Source organism: Notolepis coatsorum (assembly GCF_963971535.1).
Source record: "Notolepis coatsorum genome assembly, chromosome: 1".
NCBI classification, from domain to species: domain Eukaryota; kingdom Metazoa; phylum Chordata; class Actinopteri; order Aulopiformes; family Paralepididae; genus Notolepis; species Notolepis coatsorum.
In genome coordinates, this window is record NC_140165.1 from 231814106 (window position 1) to 231837500 (window position 23395).

At 40.0% G+C, this 23395-nt stretch overlaps 1 protein-coding gene across 1 annotated transcript in view; it reads left to right on the plus strand.

Moving 5' to 3' along the window:
• The first annotated feature begins 5426 nt into the window (after nucleotides 1-5426).
• Nucleotides 5427-23395, plus strand: part of pgm2l1 (phosphoglucomutase 2-like 1) — an 80390-nt gene continuing 62421 nt past the window's right edge. The window contains exon 1 of the mRNA XM_084320465.1: nucleotides 5427-5730. Coding sequence (XP_084176591.1) covers nucleotides 5623-5730 — 108 coding nt within the window. The 5' untranslated portion in view covers nucleotides 5427-5622. The remainder of the gene's footprint in view (nucleotides 5731-23395) is intronic.

Below are 23395 nucleotides of genomic sequence, written 5' to 3' on the forward strand. Positions count from 1 at the left end.
CATGTCAAGGATTATGAAAAACAACCTCCTTTTCCGACCACGTCTTGTTACACACTCGTGCACAAAGCGTTGCCACGGGAATAATCACACCTGTGTGGATTAGATTCAAATTTGGATGTGACCGCACAACCACAACTCCTACAGTTCTGATCCGATTTGGATGAAACTTTGCACATAGATTGACAGCAGGCAAAGGACCCGAATGCTTAAATCGGTCAACAAAGTATTTTATTTTTAATTAAGTTCCACCACTGTCCATTGAAATCAATATGTACACGTTTTACCTTTGAACACCCGCAGGTGATGCTACATGTTGACTGCCTATAGGATTGGGGGGACTCCGGGAATCGGCTCTCTGACACCAGTTTAGATTCCATTTGATGTATCCTTGAGCCACGGAGGGTCCCATTGAGATGACAAGATCTCTTCTTCCAAGGAGTCGTCAAGATGGCAGCAAAAAACTGTTCCACATCAAATCTATTTCACATGATAGAAACGCATGCATTCCATACATAAAGCTACACAAGGAGATGCATACAAGCCACACCAGCGATATTCATAAAACAGTCCACATCAAGTCGATGTTATGTAAAACAGCAACAGTCAGGGCAGTTTGTGAAATACATTTAAGGCTATGTTCACACTGCTAGCCTTAGTGCTAAATTCTGATTTATTGTTCAGATCCAATTTTGTTGTTTGGCTGTTCACATAACTTTTTAAATCGGGCCAATATCAAATTCCAGTGTGAACTGGTCACGCTCCTGAACTGACCCTGCATACGCAAATGAACAATAAAATGATGGAGGACACTGAAGTCACAGTTTATGATTTAATTTATAAGAATGCTGTGGAAGCCAGCTAATTAAAACAAATCAGACCTGTGTCTGATTTAAAACCACATATGAAAGTGGCCCAAATCAGAATTGAAAAGATCAGATTCCATGTGATTTGTGCTGTTCACACTGTTATGAAAAACAGATCCTAGTCACATGAGCAAAAAGTGATTTGGGCCACTTTTGCCTGCAGTCTGAACGTATCCGAAGGAGGGAGTGCTGCTTCTAAGGCAGTGTTGTAGTCAAGTCACCAAATCTCGAGTCAAGTCTTGAGTCCCCAGTGTTCGAGTCCGAGTCACCAAAGAAGAGCATGAGTCGAATCCCCATTACCCTAGTCCAAGTCCATGTCATCAAGGTTGAGTCCACTCCACTCTCAAGTTCAAGTTTCAGTGTGTACATGTGGCTGTGTGTGCAGTGAGTGTAGATGATGGGTTGTTACATAGTGTCATTGTCATTGAGCGTCCTGATTTGACTCTGGCAGTCAAAGAGCTGACACACAAATACAAAAAGAGGTCTACATTAAACATAAATGACACAGCGGTCACCATTCCAAAGGGAGTTTATTTACTTGGGATGTTAGATCCTAATGTGAAAAACTGATTTTATGTCTGCACTTTATGTGCTCATTTTATGCCTGTCTTTTTTCTGTTGTGCTATACAAATAAAGTTTATTATTATTATTATTATTATTATTATTATTATTATTATTATTATTATTATTATTATTATTATTATTATTATTATTATTACTTTGTGACACAATAGCCAACCAAAAAACTAGCCATCAATATCTTATGCCAAATAATTAGGGCCTATTGCGAAAAAAAAAAAAAAAAAGTATTTATCAATTAACAAGTTGGAGTCTGCACCTTCCGAGTCCGAATGCAGTCGATGCTTGAGTCCGAGTCATCAGTGCTCAAGTCCAAGTCGAGTCACGAGTCTGAATGACGAACACTGTTCTAAGGTAATGATATTTTGCAGCTCATTCCATGTCAAAGGTGCATAAAAAGAGAAAGCAGTTGTACCTATAGACATTCAAAGGAATCCACTAGATCGAGTGCTATAGTTGCTGGTATAATAATACACAAGGCTGGAGATATAAGTAAGTAGTTTACCTAACAATTTATTGACAATAAATATCAACATTTGTATTTGTCTCTGGTATAGAGGGGGCCATCCTAGAGATTCATATACAATTCAACGGTGAGTACATGAACTATCTGTTACAAAATGAAACATAAAGGGGATATTTCACTTTGGTAGAACTTACCGAGAGGAGCCTTACCTCCATCTAAGTATCTCTACAAGTAAGCTAGCGGCCACTGCTGTCCCTGTTGTCCGATGTCAACACCACCAGTCCTCCCAGATGTCAGGCACCTCATTCACTTCTATTCATTTTGGGGACCTAGTCAAAATATAGTTCTGAAGTATAAACAGACTATAGACTATAGAGCAATATTATTGTGTAATATATTCCTGTGTCACAGGTACTTGTTTTGTTTTCATGAGGCAATGTGTTGCTATTTTCAAATAATCAGTAAATGAACTATTTCTCACTCGAGGTGTAGTTTGACAGAAGTTGTCAACTGTTCACATAATCTTTCTTCCAGCCCAAGGTAGCACTTAACTATACAAGCCACTCCCCAAACATTCAATGCAAGGCAAAGATACACAGCACACTCAAACCTACAACAAATTGACCAGATCTGCTTTAATTTTTCAAAGGTAATAAATCTATGAAGACACATGACATGCCTAAATAAACACGTACATTTGACACAGAATTGTCTGTTTTTATTTAAATCTGCACAGCAGTAGTTTGTTAATATTTCACCTCAAGATGTTACTAAGTAACTATCGGCCCATCTCCAAATTATCATTTATGTCCAAGATTTTAGAAAAAATTGTTGCCAACCAGCTTATATCCATTTTAAATTAACACCACATTCTTGACAAATTCCAGTCGGGTTTTCGTAAGCAACACTCCATGGAGACTGCACTTTTAAAAGTATCCAATGATCTAATGATGTCCGCCGACTCTGGTAGATGCTCCATTTTAGCATTTGACACTGTGGATCACAACATTCTGCTAAATAGGCTCAGCGATTGGGTGGGTGTCACAGGGAGTGCACATGAGTGGTTTAAGTCCTATCTCTCAGGTAGATGTTTCTCAGTCGGAGTAGGCCCCCATGTGTCTGAGTCTGTTACCCTTTCCTGTGGGGTCCCCCAAGGCTCGGTACTTGGTTCGATTTTATTTTCACTGTATTTGCTCCCATTAGGACACATTATTAACACTTTTAAAGGCATCTCCTACTACCTTTATGCGGATGATATCCAGCTGTATTGCTCTTTTAACCCTGATTGCCCTGATGATTTTAATTCAAATTGTATTGTTTTAAATGAGTGTCTGTCGGCCATTAAGGCCTGGTTAGCTAGCAACTTCCTCCAGCTAGATGAGGTCAAAACCGAGGTGCTCATCGTGGCCTCTGATGACGTTGCATCTAGGGTGGCTGGTTGCCTTGGGTCCCTAGAAACTAATGTGACCCCCAACCTCAGGAACCTTGGGGTAAACTTTGATCAGGCCATGCACCTCGACACTCATATCAAGTCGGTGACCCGCACCTGTTTTTTCCATCTCAGGAATATTGCTACGCTCAGGTCCCTGATGGATGGACCCTGATGGAAACAAGACAAACGTCTTTCTCAGGTCTGCATCCCCTTAACAATTGTATGTATTGAGCCGTACTGTATTGTACCCTTTCTGCAATCTGTTAAATAAAGTTTTCATTCATTCATTCGATTGTTTCCCATTCTGACCTAGAATTGATCATCCATTCGTTTCTTCTCGTCTAGACTACTGCAATTCGGTTCTCACCTGCCTCAATAAATCATCCATAGACCGCCTCCAGTTCATCCAAAATACTGCTGCAAGACTGCTAACCAGATCAAGCAGAAGGTGTCACATCACTTCAATTCTAGCCTCCTTGCACTGGCTTCCTATACATCTTAGAATTAATTTCAAGGTCCTGGTGCTCACTTTTAGAGCTTTGCATGGCCAGGCACCAGAATATTTAACCGACCTGCTGGAACCATATATGCCCAGCAGCAGGACCCTGAGGACAGCTGACCAGGATCTGTTGATCATTCCGCACACCAGGTTGATCACCAAAAGTGACAGAGCCTTTCAATCTGTAGTGCATAGACTCTGGAATGCCCTTCCTCGTGGCCTAAGAGCTGTAGCGTCTGTTGACATTTTAAAAAATCAGCTAAAGACATTACTGTTTAAACAGGCCTTTGGGTAATGTTTGAGCGTCTCCTCCAGGTATAAAATATGTCTTTTGTTTTTGTTTTGTTTCTCTGTGATGCATTGTGTTTTTGTTCTGTCTCTTATCTCTTGAATGGTTCTTGCTTTTTATTTTTATATTTTATTTAATTTCTGCTGTATGTAAAGCACTTTGTGAGTTGTCTCTGTGAAAAGTGCTATATAAATAAACTTTACTTACTTACTTACACAGTAAATTATCATTTTAAAATCATAAAATCTCATCACTAATAATTGTCTCTGAATATGATTGTTTTGGTGGCAAGTAGTTTCGTTGTTGCCGCCATATTTTACATTCAGAACTACTGCAGTGCTCTGTCTCATTATATAGACTGTTTACATAGTGTTTCTGGCTTTATGTAATAATAATTCAGCAGGCAACCCCAGAGCCATTTTATAATTACCAGGCCAACATACAGTATGTGTGCAGGTAGCGCAACCGGAGGAGCGCGAGACGCACTGTGTCTCGCGTTCAGCATGCCGCAATGTTGTAGGACGATTCACATATCACAGAAAGCTGATTGATTGATTGATTGATTGAAACGTTTATTAACAGATTGCAGAATGGGTACAGTACGGTACAGTACAGCTCAATACATACAATTGTTAAGGGGATGCAGACCAGAGAAAGACTTTAGTCTTGTTTACATTACATCAGGGTCCCCCATTTTCAATTGAATGAATGAAAACTTTATTTAACAGATTGCAGAATGGGTACAATACAGTACGGCTCAATACATACAATTGTTAAGGGGATGCAGACCTGAGAAAGACGTTTGTCTTGTTTCCATCAGGGTCCCCCATTTTCAATTAATCTGTAAACTTTAGTTTACATGTTATTTAGCTACACACAATAAACATGTACGCGCCATTAAGCTATTAGTCGTTTATGTGACGAGATAAGCGGGTTTCACGTGTCATATTATTATAAATGTCTCTATTTGCAGTGCTGTTTCAGAAGTAATCCGAGCCGACCGACGCGTTTCATTGTATTTAACGTGACTCACCCTATAGCAACTTCTGTAGTGCAATGTGTCAGTCATCTTGTGTGTGATCTTGTATAACGTGCTCGCCCCGTGTAACTTATTCGATATTAATAGGTGCTAAATTATATGTATTAACGACGGTTAACGCTAGGTCGGTGTAGCAAGTCGCCGCTTGTCTCGCTGGCTGCTATGGTTCATGTTACCACCTCTCTTGTTATGTAACGGCAGCCGAGGTTCCTTTGAGCAGACATTAAACTCCTGCGGGCGAAGTAGCGGAGCGTCGAACTGCGTCCATGCGGACGGCGAGAGCGAGCTAACTTGTTCTGTAGTACTAGTTAGTGCTGGTACGGTACCTAGATTCGGTTAGCGACAGATAATAATGGCCTTGTATGCTTTCGAGAGGTGGAAAGGTTTGTGAGGCGAAGTGTTTTCCCAGGTCGGTCAGTGTACTGTCTGTCTGTAGCTTTGACTTGTTGTCAGAATGGGAGACAACGTAGTCAACGGAGACTTGAACCCCGACATGAGGCGCCGTGCCACCGGGGACCCGCAGTTGGACGAGGCGGTCCACCAGTGGCTAACGTGGGACAAGGTGAGTCCAGGCTGCTCGAACCGGCTATAGTGGCGAAACCAGTATGAAATGTGTTTCGTAAAGCTTAAATACCGTGTACACTCGGCGCCATTGGATTAACGAGGGTCTCCCTCAACGACTACCGCGTTGAGATAAAAAGTATAAACGAATACAATTAAACCCAACACGTAGTCGAACCTTAAGTTAAGCTAACATCAGCTAAGTTAGCCGTGCCAGTGGGATGACGAGCTCACGTGTAACACACAATAATAACACATAACGGTGTATGGTAACTACCAGCCTAGGATGAGGATGCAGTGGAGCCTGCCAATGCGGGATGTCAGGTGCAACCCGCTAGGTGATCATCACGCCAAACGAGGCTAGCCGTTAACTAAATGCATAACTCAATTTAGCTTTCATTTACTTAATTTCACATTTTGTGGTTCAAGAGGATGAGCCCCATTCGTATGGGTGACCCCGTGACATTTCCCCTGGAATAGCTTTCGTTTGAACTTAGAATTAGTCTATCTCAAATACCTTTAGTTTGAATTTTTTCAAATTCACTGTGCACATTCATGACCCCTAGACTAGAGGAAGAAGCCCATTGATGTGTCCCCAAAACCTTTCCTCTAGCATCACCATCAGGTGAAACGTTCAATACTAAAATGAGTATGTCCTGATCAGATACCCACAAACAGTACTGTATTTGTAAATCTGGTATGTCATAATGTATAGATGTAGCAGTACTGTCTACCTGTATGTCGTGTATGTTATGATGAATTGAAAATGGGGGACCCTGATGTAAACAAGACGAAAGTATTTCTCTGGTCTGCATCCCCTTAACAATTGTGTGTATTGAGCGGTACTGTATTTTTTGTACCCATTCTGCAATCTGTTAATAAAGTTTTCAATCAAACCACCAAACTTTATACATATATTTGCCTCACCATAGCAAGGAGGCCTGTGAAGTTCTGAGTCATCTGGCCTCATGGCGTCGCTATTCTCATAAACTACTCCCCAAGTACCCCAACGACTCGATTTAGGGACATGGTCACACAAGGTGGAATGGGTGATATTTGGGGATATATCCGCTGTCTGCCACCTACAGCACACCTGTAGTATCCATCAATACGTAGATATCTGGAACTGGGATTATCTTTCTGGGTTATCAAACCATGACTAAAGATTGTTTCACTATAGCATGTGCATTTCACGGAGCTCATATTATTTCTGCCGTTTTGTGGGAAGAAAAAGAAAAGATGAGCAATTTGAATGGCAAAACCTTTGGGTCAAAAACAGCAAGTACATTTGAATTGTCTAAAATGTTTCCTCTTAGGATCCAACACATGGGATGTACTTTAAAAAAAAAAAAAAAAAAAGGGAGCAATATAGAAAATACATGGAACATCACATTTAAAACACAATATGATAACAACACAGATAAAAGACTGTTGATTTATATTACCCAGCCTTACTTATCTCAGTCAGAGCTCTCCCCCCTCTGGAGACGCCTGGTTTAGCTCTCTAAAAACCAGGCACATTGAAGCCATGGATCTGCCTGACCTCCCCTGTCTAAATGTCACGACTTCTGTGCTCTCCTCGAGAAATGCATTAAACATGGTGCTGTTTTGGTTGTTATATGCACCCAGGGAAAGAGGTGGCTGATATGACTACATACTATGCTTAAGAGAAAGATGTGGCTAGCCTGTTCTCAGTATTGGGGCAGGGAAATAACCTATAATTGATCATATTAAAATATTAAATATCATCTGTCATTCTATCGTGGGGATTTTTGTTCTTGCAATTCGATCATGATGCACATTTTAAAGGAAAATTCCAACATTTTGGGAAATTAGCTTATCGCTGCTGGCGGGACAACCTCATAACTCCATTTAATTTAAAAAAAAATATATATAAATCAACTCTGTAAATCATCCTCCATATGCGTGTGTGGGTTTTACAAAGTTTAAACAATGGGAAAGCATTAAACCGATCATCTGTCTAAACCTCCTAACTCTATTCACCCTCAAATCTGTGTTCGTTTTTTTCATCTGCTGAGGTATGCATCTTCTTGTCTAACTCCAGGGTTCCCAAAATGTTGGAGTGTTAAGATACATACCTTTTTCTTCTCTGTGCATGCAGTAGGAGTAGGAAGACGCGCACCGTTAGCCTAGCTTAGCGTCAGTCACTGGAAGTAGGTTCCTCCATTAGCCTAGCTCCCAACGTCTTCCTACTTCTACTGCATGCACAGAGAAGAAAAAGGTATGTATCTTCTTGTCTAACTTCAGGGTAGATGGCAAATAAGCTAATTTCCCAAAATGTTGGAGTGTTCAACTTTTTCCTGTGAAGGCCACATAACTTTGCCCTTCTCTGGTGGGGGCCGGCGTCAGTTTGTAACAGAAAAAGTGTGACGATCACAGGGGTGCCTAAACGTAAACATTTATTGTTTTCCAAAAAGCCACACATAACCAAATATTAATAACCCTTTCCGGGATCTTCACAGAAAAAAAAGTCAGGAAATAAATAATAACACTATTAATGAAATAAATAACATGTTATGAAATAAAAATACAGTACCTACAGACCACCTAGCTCTAGCTCTGTACTATTTAAAAGCACAGTGCAGGACACACTCAAAGGTTATCGCACCTCAGAGATGGCAGTGGACATGTATGACAGGACAAAGGCCATATGTAATGGCCTTGGGATTGAGGAACATACTAGGCAGCCAAAGGAGGAAGCAGAAAAGGATGGACGAGTATGTAGTTGAGTCATCTTGTGGCTAGAGCTGCCACGGTATTGATTATTTCCTTACCGCACAAATTTGCAAAATATTTCCTACCGCCGCGGTTATTACCGCATGCACAAAAAAAAAAAAAAAAAAAGTTTGAATGCATTTTTTTTTAGTAGTAGTCTACTCTTTATAGCATATAGCCTGCCTCTAGTCTAAATGTCTATTTTTAGAGGATGACTTTGCAGCATGAATATTGTTTGGGATTCGGCAAGCACGCATTAGTTATTGAAAGTGAAACACGGATTCGAAGTTCCCCTCTGGTCGTGCGCCGTTCACTCGGTGTCGCGGGCAGGGGTGGTTAGGCCTAACAAAATTAATAGTTGGTTTCAGGTTGCCGACCGACCCTGCCGATTTAGGTGCGACCCAATATATTTTATGGGGTTTTAAAAAAAATTATATAAAAAAAAAAAAAATCCGATTTTTCTTTTTCTTTTTTTGGAATAAAGTTTCATAGAAATCTTAGTCAAACATTTAGTATTATGGATATTAAACATGCTGGCAGAGTACATGCATCCATGTTGTTGTGAACATTTTAATTATATAAAGAAATCCCTATCCATAGTCGCCGTGGGAAAGAATAAAATAAAAAAATAAAATAAAATAAATTCCCTACCTACCCATGGCCAAACTGACAACCAACCTGAAACCAACTATTAATTTTGTTAGGCCTTACCCCTAACCCCCCCAACCCTTTCTTATTATTATTACTATAAAGTTACTACTTTATAATAAAGGCATTCGTTTTGTGGCATTAACATTATATAGTTATACGTTCAATAACATCAGCGTATTTACCGGACAATAGCAAGGCAAGCAATACTCTATTCATATCTCAGTTCCTTTCTTTGCTCAGAGCGTGCTGAGTTGTCCCATTCTGCGGTCTGTTAATAAAGTTTTCAATCAGACAAGTGTATAGAACGAAGGGCTTTTATTATAACATTCGTTGCAGACAGTAAAATCATTATGTCTCGTTTAGTACTCCTTAGGAGCGATGTAGTCCACTCCGGCGCAGAGTTAAAGCTAACGTTATTAGCCGTGTTGTGATGATCTGACATTCAGGAAGTAAAAACCTAATACGCGCTTGCCGATTGGTGGTAACACACTGCATGACGCTACAACGTGTGACGCGTCTCTCTTCTGACCAATCAGTGGTCTGCAATGTTTCATGTGACTTTTCTGGTACCCAATAGGGTCGCTTGGAACCTCGATAGATGAGTAGGGTATATCTGCAGAGCCGCAAGCCCAACGAGAGGAGGGTAATTTATTATTATTATTATAAAAAACAGCGGTGACGCGGTATTCAGCCTACTCTGCGGTGGCCGTGATGTAACAGCGATACCGCGGTAATGCGGTAATCGCGGCAGCTCTACTTGTGGCACAAGCTCAGACCTCAGCTCAGGAGATCAGCTGAGACAGACTGTTGCAAGAGCTTGAGAGCAGGTTCTCATGAGTTGGAGAACAACTTATGAGAGGCATACAGGCATGTTATCCAGCCTCAGACCAGTTTCTCTCAGTGGAATTGCTGCAACCCCTCGCCACACATTACAATATCCAACTACTGCCAGAGGAGATCACAGTTTCAAAGTGTTTCCTGGCCAGGACAGGCAGAGATCTTTTCCCTCCTGGATGATAATAATAATAATAATGCATTTTATTTATAAGGCGCCTTTCAGGACACTAAAAAAGTGAAAACTACTACTTACTAAAAATGGATGTTTAAAAGTACTAAAAACCAACTAAAAATATCAAACACTAACAAACATTCAGCACGGACAATGGGGATGCTGCCATCTTTATTTTTTTAAGCTCCGGGGCTCTAGGGGGCCGGGCCAAATGTGGAGGCGGGCCGTAGTTTGGGGACCACGTTTAAGCAAATTAGATCATTATCACAGTGATTTGACGCAGGCTATTTGTCAATTAAAATGTTAGTTTTATAATGTTTATTTACCCCAGTGTTTCCCAATTGAGGCTGCAGCACCACAGTTTTGCAAAGATACTCCGAGGCAAACAGCCCATGGCATTGGCTGAGAAGTTTGACAGCAGTGCTTGCTACTTGCTAGGTTACTAGTAGATGTAGATGGAGGTAAAACTGCTGCTGGTATAAACAACACTTCACAAACTACAGACCAATTTCCTTGCTCTCACAGTTCTCAAAAGTACTGGAGAAATTATTTGTGGACAGGTTGGATCACTTTGTAGAAAATAATAACTTACTAACTGAGAACCAATACGGTTTTAGAGCCAACAGATCGCCCTCAATGGCATTGATTGAATTAACTGAAGAAATAATAACAAACATAGATACAAAGTTGTACACGGGAGTCTTTGTAGACTTAAAGAAAGCCTTTGACACAATAGATCACAAAATCCTTGGAAAATGGTCAAATATGGCTTCAGAGGGGTTGTGTCAGATTGGCTTGAAAGCTACATAAAAAACAGAACAAATTGTACAACTTTGAAATTGCAAATATAGATGTATGAAAATAATGTGTGGAGTCAAGTCAAGAAGGCAAGAGTTTTATTTGTCACGGCATACAAGTATACAGTGAAATGCGGGGCGTCTTGCCCGCAACGATTGTGCTGCGCATAATACAATAAGAATCCAATAGGATGAGAATGCGACATTTGTGCAATAATACAAGTAATAAGAGTAAAGACATATCAGGTATATGTACATGAGTTTTACAAAAGCATGGTAAGACATGCTAGGTCCTGTGATAGTGCAATACACTGTTAGCTACGGATGAGGTACTGGACTGGGTCTTATGTACACTACTATACAATGCTATACTATACAATCTATAGTTATACTATGTGTCCTTATGCTAGCTTGCTATCCATCTGTTTACTATACAAGAACCACTCCCGTTTTTTTTTAAGTGACCTTTCATTGTGTAAAGTGACCATACGTGTGAGCGTGTGCAGCATGTGTGTGTGTCTGTTTGTTCATGTTAAAGTGACTGCTAGTGTGTGAGCGTATACAGTGTGTGTGTTGTAACTTGTGTGTGTGCTTGTGTGTGGAGAGTTCAGTGTTCAAGACTGTGATGGCCTGGGGGAAGAAGCTGAGCTGAAGTCTCTCTGTCCTAGTTGCTGTTGTTGGGGTGGTGAGGGTCTTTAATTATTCTGCAGGCTCTGGATTTGCACCTCTTGTTATATAAGACCTGCAGGGGTGGTAGTGCAATACCCGTAGTACGCTCAGCTGAGTGTACCACTCCCTGTAGGGCCTTCTTTTCCTGTGCTGTGCTGTTTCCATACCAGGCAGTGATGTTTCCAGTCAAGATGCTCTCTACAGCTCCGGAGTAGAAGGACTGGAGTATCTTCCCCGATACTCTGAACTTCCTTAACTGTCTCAGGTGGTAGAGGCGCTGCTTCGCCTTCTTTACGACTGAGTCTATGTGTGTTGTCCATGTCAGAACCTATGAGATGTGGACCCCCAGGTACTTGAAGGAGCTGCTCACCCTGTCCACGGTAGCCCTGTTTATCCTCAGTGGTGTGTGTGTGTCCCCTGCTGTGTTCTCCTAAAATCCACGATCAGCTCCTTGGTTTTACCAATGTTCAGGAGCAGGCTGTTGTCCTGGCACCAACCTCCTCCCGATAGGCCTTCTCGTAGAGCCATATGGAATCCGCGATCACGGAATCGCGGACGGAATCGCGGAATTGAGCAATAAAAATGGAATCAACTAAATATTTTTTTTTTTTTTTAACTTTTTTTTTATGTTATGGGATTTGTACAGCACTTTGTTCAACTTTGTCAGTGCTGTAAAGTTTAAACCTTTTTAAATCTTAGACAAACAAAACACTTTGCTTTAATGAAATATTGTAAGCCTTCATTTGAGGCTTTATAAAAGCAGCACAATGAACACATCTGTCAGTGCCGAGTCCGACCTCATCTTAAATAACAAACAGCATTGCTTGTTGTAGTTAACAAAGAGAGGCAGAGTTGATTTTGCAAAAATATATATAATTTTTTTTTTTTTTTATAATTTTTTTTTTTTTCATATTTGAATCCCATGCCCATCGAACGAAGCTTCGAAGTATTTAAGACAGCCCTATTAAATGGACTGTTATATCTTATTAAATTGTGGACATTTATTCATTCCCACTTATTAGACACTATTTCTGATGGTAAAATGAGCGTACAAAGCAAAATACAGAATTCTGAAATATTAAAACGGAAAAAACGGAATTTGGGAAAAAATAAAATGGAATTTGGAAAATAATAAAACGGATTTCATATGGCTCTAGTAGAGCTGCAACTCAGAAATACAGTTCAATTTTACACAATATTTTTCAATTAATATTGTGACAAAATAAAAATACATATTTCAAGTATAAACAATAGATACAGCTAGCTATTACTGACATTATCACAATGACAATGTCAGTAACCTAGCTATATCTATTATATTGTGATGAAATTTAGTAATGCATAATTTAGGCACCTTTAGTTTAGTTTATTTCGTTTATAAAGGACAGTGTATAATGGCAATCGTTTGCATTAAACAAATGGATGGGTGCACTAGATTTAGCAAGAAGCTATCATTTCCATCTATAGTCCTATGTACTGTAACGTTTCATAGCTATTTAAGTTTATTTAGATTATAAAGGGCAGTGTATAATGACAATCGTTTGCATTAAACAAATATGGGTACACCAGATTTAGCTAGAACTTCTAGAAGCTATCATTTCCATAGATAGTCCTATAACGTTACATAGCTATTTAAGTGTATTTAGTTTATAAAGGGCAGTGTATAATGAAATGGATGGGTGCACTAGATTTAGCTAGACGCTAAACGTCCTAACGTTATAGCTATTTAATCACAATAGTGTCGCAAGTGTTTTTGCGGGTCCAGTCCACGGAACGTTGACAGAATTAGCAAAACACCTTATCACCGGAGGCATAAAAGTCATTAGGATACTGTTCTGCTCTGAATTGAGGGCTTATTGTGGAATTGTTTAGCTTCTTGACGATGTTAACACTGAAGCAGCCAGACTCTTGAGCACCGCGGCTGTGTTGTGTGTAACACGCTGTAGAGTCCCCGCCTCCCCGGTCGCGTGTGCACCAAACGTTCCACCCAAAAACGAAATTTCAGTCCAGATTAGGCCAAATTCTGCAATATTCCACGTTTTGCAGTTGATTCCATTTTTATTGGTTAATTCCGCGATTCCGTCCGCGATTCCGTGAACGCGGATTTCATATGGCTCTAGGCTCTACCTTCTCGTCCCTCAAGGCTCGGTTCTGGGACCCAAACTGTTTAATCTATATATTAATGATTTGTGCTCTGTCAAATGTATTGAAGTGTGTACTATTTGCTGGTGATACTAACATGTTCTGTACAGGGGAGGACATCCAGCAGCTTCGGTCTTAACAATAGAAATGAATAAATACAAACTCTGGTTTGATATAAATAAATGATCTTTAAATCTAAATAAAACTAAATTTATGGTGTTTGGAAACCGCCAGATAAAAACAGACATTCAGTTGATAATAGATAATAATAGAATAGAAAGAGTTTCAAGTTTCTTTAATAGTTGTCATTAGGGCTGCAACTAATGACTAATTTGGTAGTCGACTAATCTGCCGATTTATTTTTTCGATTAGTCGACTAATCGAAAACCAATGTAAACACCAACAAAAAAAAAAAAAATGATTTTTTATTTTTTATTTTTTTTTAATTAGTATCTTTGTGAAAGTGGCTTCTCAGCTCTGGTCCAGCTGAAGACAGAGCAGAGGAACAGATTGGACATTGAGCATGACCTCAGAGTTGCTTGTCTACCATCACCCCAGACTTTGAGACTCTTGTCAGGACCAAACAACAACATCATAAGTAACATGATGATCCCATAGCAAATTAAAATAATGACTCATGAAACATTTGAATTTGGATCTTTAAGCCACTTTAAATGAAAATGTATTTGAAGAACAATACAGCAATCACTCATAACAAGATAAATAAATTAAATAATACAAATTAAAGTGGAAGTGTACTTTAAATAACTTTTGTTTGCTGTGTGTGAGAGGAGTCCGTGTGTGTATGTGTGTGTGTCTTACTCTGATCGCTGTGTGAGTGAGAGGAGTGTGTGTACTGTGTAATTTGTGTGTGTCTTACTCTGATCGCTGTGTGAGTGAGAGGTGTGTACTGTGTAATTTGTGTATGTGTGTGTGTCTTACTCTGATCGCTGTGTGTGAGTGAGAGGAGTGTGAATGTGTGTGTGTCTTACTCTGATCGCTGTGTGTGAGAGAGAGGAGTGTGAATGTGTGTGTGTCTTACTCTGATCGCTGTGTGTGAGTGAGAGGAGTGTGTATGTGTGTGTGTCTTACTCTGATCGCTGTGTGTGAGTGAGAGGAGTGTGTATGTGTGTGTCTTACTCTGATCGCTGTGTGTGAGTGAGAGGAGTGCGTGTGTAATGTATTGTGTGTCTAGTCTGATCATCATCTCCTGCAGGGGAACAATGTTTTCAATGTCCAAAATTTGCTATGGGATCATCATGTTATGATGTTGTCTGGAACCCTGAGAAGCCACTCTCACAAAGATAGGTAGTGCACAAAAAAAAAAAAAAATTAAATATTTTTTTTTTTATGACTAATCGACGCAACAATTTCTCGTCGACGATTTTTTATAATCGACGTCGTCGATTATGTCGACTAATCGTTGCAGCCCTAGTTGTCATACAGAAGTACAGAATACTTTCATACAAAATGCGTCTTACTGTTACGCTCCAGAGACTGTGCTAGACAAGATAGTATCAAATGACATAGTATAGCATGTAATTTAGAAGTAGAAAATGAGGTCACAGTGTTCAGTATAGACATATGTACAATGTTCGATGCAGAATAGACGTAACTGAGTTACCATATAATATACAATACTATGCAGTGTACTAATGTACAATACTATATAGTGCAAAGCAGAAATGGGATGAGGTACAATTTAGGTACAATTTACAGTAAGGTGTACGAGTTGCAGTGCAATCCTTCATCAATAAATATAAAGTGTGGGGAGTGGGTGCTACAGTGTGTTTGTTTAAAGTGAGTGTGTGCTATAAGTGTGTGGAGTGGGTGCTACAGTGTGTTTGTTTAAAGTGAGTGTGTGTGTGGATGTGTGTGCTATGTGCGTTTGATGGTTGTTGTTGTGTAGTGTTCATTGTTCGTTTAGCAGCCTGATGGCCTGGGGATAGAAGCTTCTTCTGAGTCTTTCTGTGCTCGCCTTGAGACTCCGGTATCGCTTGCCTGACCGCAGCAGTTCAAAGAGGCAGTTGTTCGGGTGACTGGAGTCTTTAATGATTCTCTTAGCCTTGCCCCTGCACCGCTTGTTGTAAATGTTCTGGAGGGTGGGGAGCCCCCCTCCAATTGTGCGTTCGGCTGAACGGGTCACTCTTTGTAGTCTGCTTCGGTCTTGTGCAGTGCTATTCCCAAACCAGGAGGTGATGTTGCCAGTCAGGATGCTCTCTATTGTACATGAGTAGAAGTTCTTAAGGATCTTCTGACTGACTTGGAACTTCCTTAGGCGCCTGAGGAAGTAGAGGCGTTGTCGTGCCTTCTTCACAACACTGTCAATGTGTGTGGTCCATGTCAAGTTAGGGCTGGGCGATATGGAAAAAAATCATATCGCGATAACGATATGATAATTTTATTTTATTTCTCGATATCAATAATTATCGAATTGTTATAAGTATAAAAAAAAAAAAAAAAAATGTTCTTTTCTTTTTTAACAACAGATGTATGTTTATTTTGCAGCAATTCTTTGTCATTGCCGCCATCTTTAGTGTTACATCCCCTCACACTCCAGTTCTCAGGCTGCAGCTGGTTTAAAAGCTAAAGTAAACCGGCTTCTCTGCTGGCTGTGGCTCCAGAGGAGTTGAACAGTTCTGGCTCTGCTAGTTTATTTTCGATCTTTTGGCGCTTTTTTGGTGGACAAACCACCGCACATGTGCACTGTGACTCGTGACTGGAGTCTAGTTCTGCTAGCACACATAGCCTACTGTGTACAGACGGTTTCAAAATGTATTTTAAATTAGAAAGCAAACAAAATAAATGGACAAGAGAAAAAGAAATCTGAATTTGGTCAGTATTGTCATTTGGACAAGCAAAGCCATTACTTTAAGTTGCAGGCAAGAAAGACAAGTCTGTCCACTGTCTCTGGTTTTAAAACTGCCCTGTTGCAGGTAAAAAAAAAAAAAAACGATTTTTCGATTTTTTTTTTATTTCGATATTCGATATCGATTATTAAAATATATCGCGATATTTATCGTTATCGTTATATTGCCCAGCCCTATGTCAAGTCCTCGGATATGTAGGCTCCGAGGTACTTAAAGCTGTTGACTCTCTCAACCGGTGCCCCGTCGATGCTGAGGGGGCTGTAGTCCTTGACCCCCGACCTCCTGAAGTCCACAATCATCTCCTTCGTTTTGCTGACGTTCAGGGAGAGGCTGTTTTCCTGGCACCATCCCGCCAGGACCTTGACCTCTTCCAGGTAGGCCCTCTCGTCGTTGGCAGAGATCAGGCCCACCACCACTGTGTCGTCAGCAAATTTGATGATTGTATTGCTACTCCGCTGAGCCACACAGTCGTGTGTGTACAGGGAGTAGAGGAGGGGACTCAGAACACAGCCCTGGGGGGCCCCTATGTTGAGGGTGATGGATGAGGAGGTGCAGTTGCCTGCTCTCACCACCTGGGGTCTGCCCGTCAGGAAGTCCAAGACCCACTGGCAGAGGTCATAGTTCAAGCCCAGGTCCCTGAGCTTGGCTATGAGTATGGAGGGGACTATGGTATTGAATGCCGAGCTGTAGTCGATGAATAGCATTCTCACATAGTTCCCCTTCCTCTTGTCCAGGTGTGATGCTGCTGTGTGCAGCACATGGGCTATGGCGTCCTCCGTGGACCTGTTGGGGCGGTATGCAAATTGCAGGGGGTCCATGTTGATGGGGAGGGAGGAGCAGATGTAGCCCTTTACTAGCTTCTCAAAGCACTTCATGGCTATGGAGGTGAGAGCTACAGGGCGGTAGTCGTTGAGGCAAGCAGGCTTGGATTTTTTGGGTACAGGGATAATAGTGGACTTCTTCAGGCAGGTGGGGATGACAGCCTGTTCTAAGGACAGGTTAAATATGTCAGTGAATACCGGGGCCAGTTGGTCGGCACAGACTTTTAGGACGCGGCCGGGGATGCCGTCCGGTCCTGCTGCCTTCCTGATATTCACTTTTTTAAAGGTCCGCCTCACCTCATGCTCTGTTACCCTGAACACTGAGTCTCCATCAGCAGCAGACCCCCCCCCCCATTGCCGTGGCTTGTGGGCTGGTGTTGTTATTACCAGCATCAAACCTCGCATAGAAGGTATTGAGGTCATTTGCTAAGGAGATGTCACTGTTCAGTTTGAGGGAGGCGCCTTTGTAGTCTGTCATCGTTTTGAGCCCCTGCCACATAGCTCTAGAGTCAGCCTGTTCAAACTGGAGTTCAATTTTATCCCTGTAGCGCCGTTTGGCCTCTGTCACTGTCCTCCTTACGTTGTATCGCGCCACCTTGTGGTCATTCATGTTGCCTGCCACTAGGCCGTCGTTGTATGCTTTGGTGCGCGCTCTCAGAGCTTCACGGATGGATTTGTCTACCCAGGGTTTTTGATTTGGGTAAACTCTAATTGTGGTAGTGGGGATTGTTTCTTCCACCAAAGTACGAACATAGTCCAGCACTGTCTCCGTGTAGACATTAATGTTATCTGTGTCGCGGAACACGCTCCAGTCTGTGCAGTCAAACGCAGCCTGGAACGTCTCCTCTGACGTCAAATCCCATTTCTGCACCTCTCGCGAGACTACAGTAGTGCTCTTGATTCTCTGCTTGTACTTTGGTGAAAGGAAAATGGCCCCGTGATCCGACTTACCAAAGCCGCTAGCAGAATGAGCCTTGTAGCCACCCTTGAATTGAGAGTATATGAAAATAAATTCCTGGGAGTGATTTTAGACCATAAACTCTGCTGGAACCCCCATATAGAATATGTGAGGGCTAAGATGGCAAAGAGCATCTCAATTATTAGTAAGGTGAGACATGTACTCAATCCCAACTCATTGCACACTCTGTACTGTGCAATGATCTTGCATTACTGCACAGAGGTATGGGGTAACGCATACAAAACAACCATAGATACATTGACTATCCTACAAAAAACAGCAATAAGAATAATAAACAATGCAGGATATCTGGACCACACACACACTGTTTCTACAATCACACATTTTGAAGTTCATTGATATGGTAAACTTTAAAACTCTGCAAGTTATGTACAAAGCAAGAAATAATCAATTACCTGTAAATGTAAGAAGCCAATTTCTGGATAAAACCTCAGAGGACCATTGAACTTCAAAAAACCTGTGATGAAAACCAACCTGAAAATAATGTGTATCTCCTCTTACGGAGCCACCCTGTGGAATGGGCTAGGATGAACTAAACTATTGTGAAAATATAAATCAATTCAAATCTAGACTAAAAAAATAAACTTTTGATAGGTACAGAAGGGAAGAAGAGCTTTAATTGCATATTAATAAAAAAAAATATGTATGATACTGTATTGTACGTTATATCATATTACATTATATAATCATATTATAATTAATTTGTATATTATATTGAACTATATTTGCAGTATATACTAATATATTATGGTACTATATTATATTGTATATATCATGTACTATATCTCATATATGTGCTGTATACACTATTATGTACTATATACTATTATATATACTATTATATACTGCAGGTATACTGTAATGTGTACTATACGGTATGTATGTACTATGTGTATGTAAATGAAAAAAAAAACTAAACGTAGTCTTCGGTGGATCTATTCTTTATTAATCCCCTTGGGGAAATTCAAGGGTCATAGCAGCACAGGGGAGGGGAGGTACAGGCAGGGTAGTAGAAATAAGAATAAAAAGTATAGTCTATATTAATAAAGAACAAGATAATAAAGGTCTGATCTGCTGGACAGGTGAGAGTGAGACATATGTATACTACTCGATAATAATAACACATGCACATGTACAGCCCCCCCTGGTATAATATACAGATTCTATCCTAAGTCAACCCCATGTGCAAATATATATAGCTCACCTAAGTCTAATCTGTGCAATGTGCAATACTCTAGTCTATACTGAGTCTAAATATAAATGTGATAAAATATTGCATTTATTTCCGCAGATATTGTGATTGTGATATAACTTATAATTTCTTTAAAGGTGCTAGTGTGAATTATATTGGCTTTTTGGCTAACTTCCTGTCAAACTAGCCATTGCAGATCAAATATAAGACTCAGCAATTGCATATCAGAAACATATTTTAGGGAACTGATTTGTAAAATAAAAAAAATAAAAAGGGAAGTTCACAGCCTGCTTTTCATACAGACTTTGTGGAGCTCTTGTGGGAACGGGATACCAACATTTATTTTCTGTTTACTGCAGAGCTGAGGGATTAAGAGACCCATCAGTGATGCCTGTCGCAATGTAGAGCAACCTAACATTAATTTTAACAAAAGAAAATGGCACAAACAGCATATTTAAGCTAGCTTTAGTCTTTTATATTTATACTTCTAATGTAGTTTAAAACTCTGTAGTATGTTGTGGGAATGCATATGCCTGCTATGTAACTGTAACCCTGTGGCATTATTACGCTGAACTCTGTTGCATATACTCTATTTATATACCTACCTAGTGTTTTCACTGTCTACAACTGCCCTACACTGTAATCATAGGAATCATAACTACCTACCTCATACTATAGTCTACCCAGTACCCATATAACTCTGTATGATGGCACGTACAATAGTGCTGTACATACCGTATATATATATTCATATATTTATTTACATTTACCGCATATATCCATATCAGTCTAATACCTGCATATAATTATTCTATATACCTGCATATAACCTGTATACCGGTAACTCTGTATGATGGTAGGGCTGGGCGATATGGAAAAAAATCGTATCGCGATAACGATATGATAATGTTATCATATTTCTCTATCGATAATTATCGAATTGTTATAAGTATTAAAAAAAAAAAAAAAATTTTAACAACAGATGTATGTTTATTTTGCAGCAATTCTTTGTCATTGCCGCCATCTTTAGTGTTACATCCCCTCACACTCCAGTTCTCAGGCTGCAGCTGGTTTAAAAGCGAAAGTAAACCGGCTTCTCTGCTGGCTGTGGCTCCAGGGGAGTTGAACAGTTCTGGCTCTGCTAGTTTATTTTCGATCTTTTGGCACTTTTTTGGTGGACAAACCACTGCACATGTGCACCGTGACTCGTGACTGGAGTCTAGTTCTGCTAGCACACATAGCCTACTGTGTACAGACGGTTTCAAACTGTATTTTAAATTAGAAAGCAAACAAAATAAATGGACAAGAGAAAAATAAATCTCAATTTGGTCAGTATTGTCATTTGGACAAGCAAAGCCATTACTTTAAGTTGCAGGCAAGAAAGACAAGTCTGTCCACTGTCTCTGGTTTTAAAACTGCCCTGTTGCAGGTCACAAAAAAAAAAAAAAAAAAAAACGTTTTTTTTTTTATTTCGATATTCGATATCGATTATTAAAATATATCGCGATATTTATCGTTATCGTTATATCGCCCAGCCCTATATGATGGCATGTAATAATGCTGTATTTGCCATATATATATTTATTATTACCATATTTGTATCTATCCACACCAGTCTGTACATACCTGCATAATTTTTACATATAGTAGGGCGATATGGCCTAAAAATAAAATCTCAGATAATTAAAAGAAAAAAATCAGATTTACGATTTTAATCGATTTTCTTTCTCTTGAAAACTAGAAACGGCAAGGAAATCATTCAAATAACCTTTGTTTTTATTTGACACAAAAAAAAATCAAACAAAGATGAATTCCCCTATTGGGATTGAAGTGCAAATCTAACTTTCACCAATCTTCACTTAAAAAAAAAAATATATATATATATATATATATATATATATATATATATATAATGTTACTCTTGATCAAACAAAGATGAATGTCCCTATTGGGATTAATAGTGCAATAACTTGCTTTTTCACCAAACTTCACTTAAAACAAATAAAATGTGCCTCTTGATCATCAAACAAGAATGAATTTCCCTATTGAGATTAATAACGTGCAAATCTAACTTTCACCAAACATCACCTTTTGTAAAATAAAAGGGGTAAATTTCTTTTTTCTTAAATCGATAATTTTTTTTCAAAATCGTCCTAAATCATTAATCGATTAAATCGATTAATCGCCCATCCCTAATCTGTAGATACTATATCAATATCTGTACATATCCCTTACCTACTCTTACTAGTTCCACTGCTGGCCAGTATGACCTACTACCATAGTGTCTTTATACTTGAGTGAAGCACGTCTTCCAGACTCTACCTAGTATTACTGTGTGAGTGAAGTACGTCTTCCAGACTCTACCTAGTATTACTGTGTGTGAGTGAAGCACGTCTTCCAGACTCTACCTAGTATTACTGCGTGAGTGAAGCACGTCTTCCAGACTCTACCTAGTATTACTGGGTGAGTGAAGCACGTCTTCCAAACTCTACTAGTATTACTGTCAGTGGCGGCTCGCCACTAGGGGCGCTCGGGCGCCGCCCCCCCTCAGGCCCCTGGTTATATGAGAGAAGAACAAGAAAAATTATTTTTTTGTTTTTTGTTTTATAGCCCTATAAATAATATAAACATGTTTAAAATTAATAATATTTACTCATTTTAAGTGTTTGTGTTTCCAATGCACAATATAACGTTAATATATAAAATAAAAAATACTCGTTTTCCTGAACAGGAAGTGACTCACTTTTTTTAATTTTTTAATTTTTTTGTATTTCTCGGCCCGGGCTAGACGCAATAGCGCTCTGAGTGCGCGTCACTGTTTGATCGCTGTATCCGTCGCAGCCAATCAGTGCGTAACGCGTTGTGCGTTGAAATATGACTATGTTGGAATCCGGGCGCGATTTGAAGCGGTCTAGGCAGCAGCGTCAAGAATTTCCGTAGCCGCATTTCGCGGAGACTCTCTCTGATTGGCCGACGCCAGATTTTTTTTCCGTAGCAGTATTTCGCGGAGACGATCTCTGATTGGCTGAATCCACTTTCTATGTTCCAATTCTAGCTTATTGGTAGAGATAGTTGTGTTGTTGTGACTTGTGAGATGCAGCTATTTGTCTTAGAGCGTGACTGCAAGTTATTTCGATTGTTAAGCTTAGGCACTCTTTCAAAGTTGGTTAAGGTTAGAGTTTGTCTTAGAGCATGGCGATAGAACGCCAGGTAGTTTGCAGTCTGTTCGACGCGGAAATGGACAAAGAAATCAAGTACTGTCTTGTTGTGGTGCTAACAGCTAACAAGCTATATGGCGGATGCAGTCTGGACAGTGGACAGTGGTCTGGATATACATCATCAACAGCGGATTATACACTTTATCAAGCCCACCACGTTTCAATTAAACAAAGTGAGTTTATGCTGTTGTGTTGTGAGATGCAGCTATTTGTTGTTATCTCACACAGTACTTGTTGGCTATAAGCTATATATGGATGCAGTGTGGAGGGACATGCACAATGGACAATGGAGTGGATATACTTTATCAAGCCCTGCTGCCTCTGCTGTCAACTTAACAACAACAACAAGGTAGATTTGCAATATCGCTCGCTCGCTCTCTCTCTCTCTCTCTCTCTCTCTTTCTCTCTCTCTCTCTCTCTCTCTCTCTCTCTCTGCCTATGCGTGTGTTTGGAGACGGAGCGAGTTTGTTTCTAACGTTTCTATTTATATATTGTTTCAAGTTGTGAATTAGACTGTACTTTATTTGGCCAATGCGTGGTACATGTTTGGTATAGCGCCCCCTAGCGCCCCATCTGGAGAAT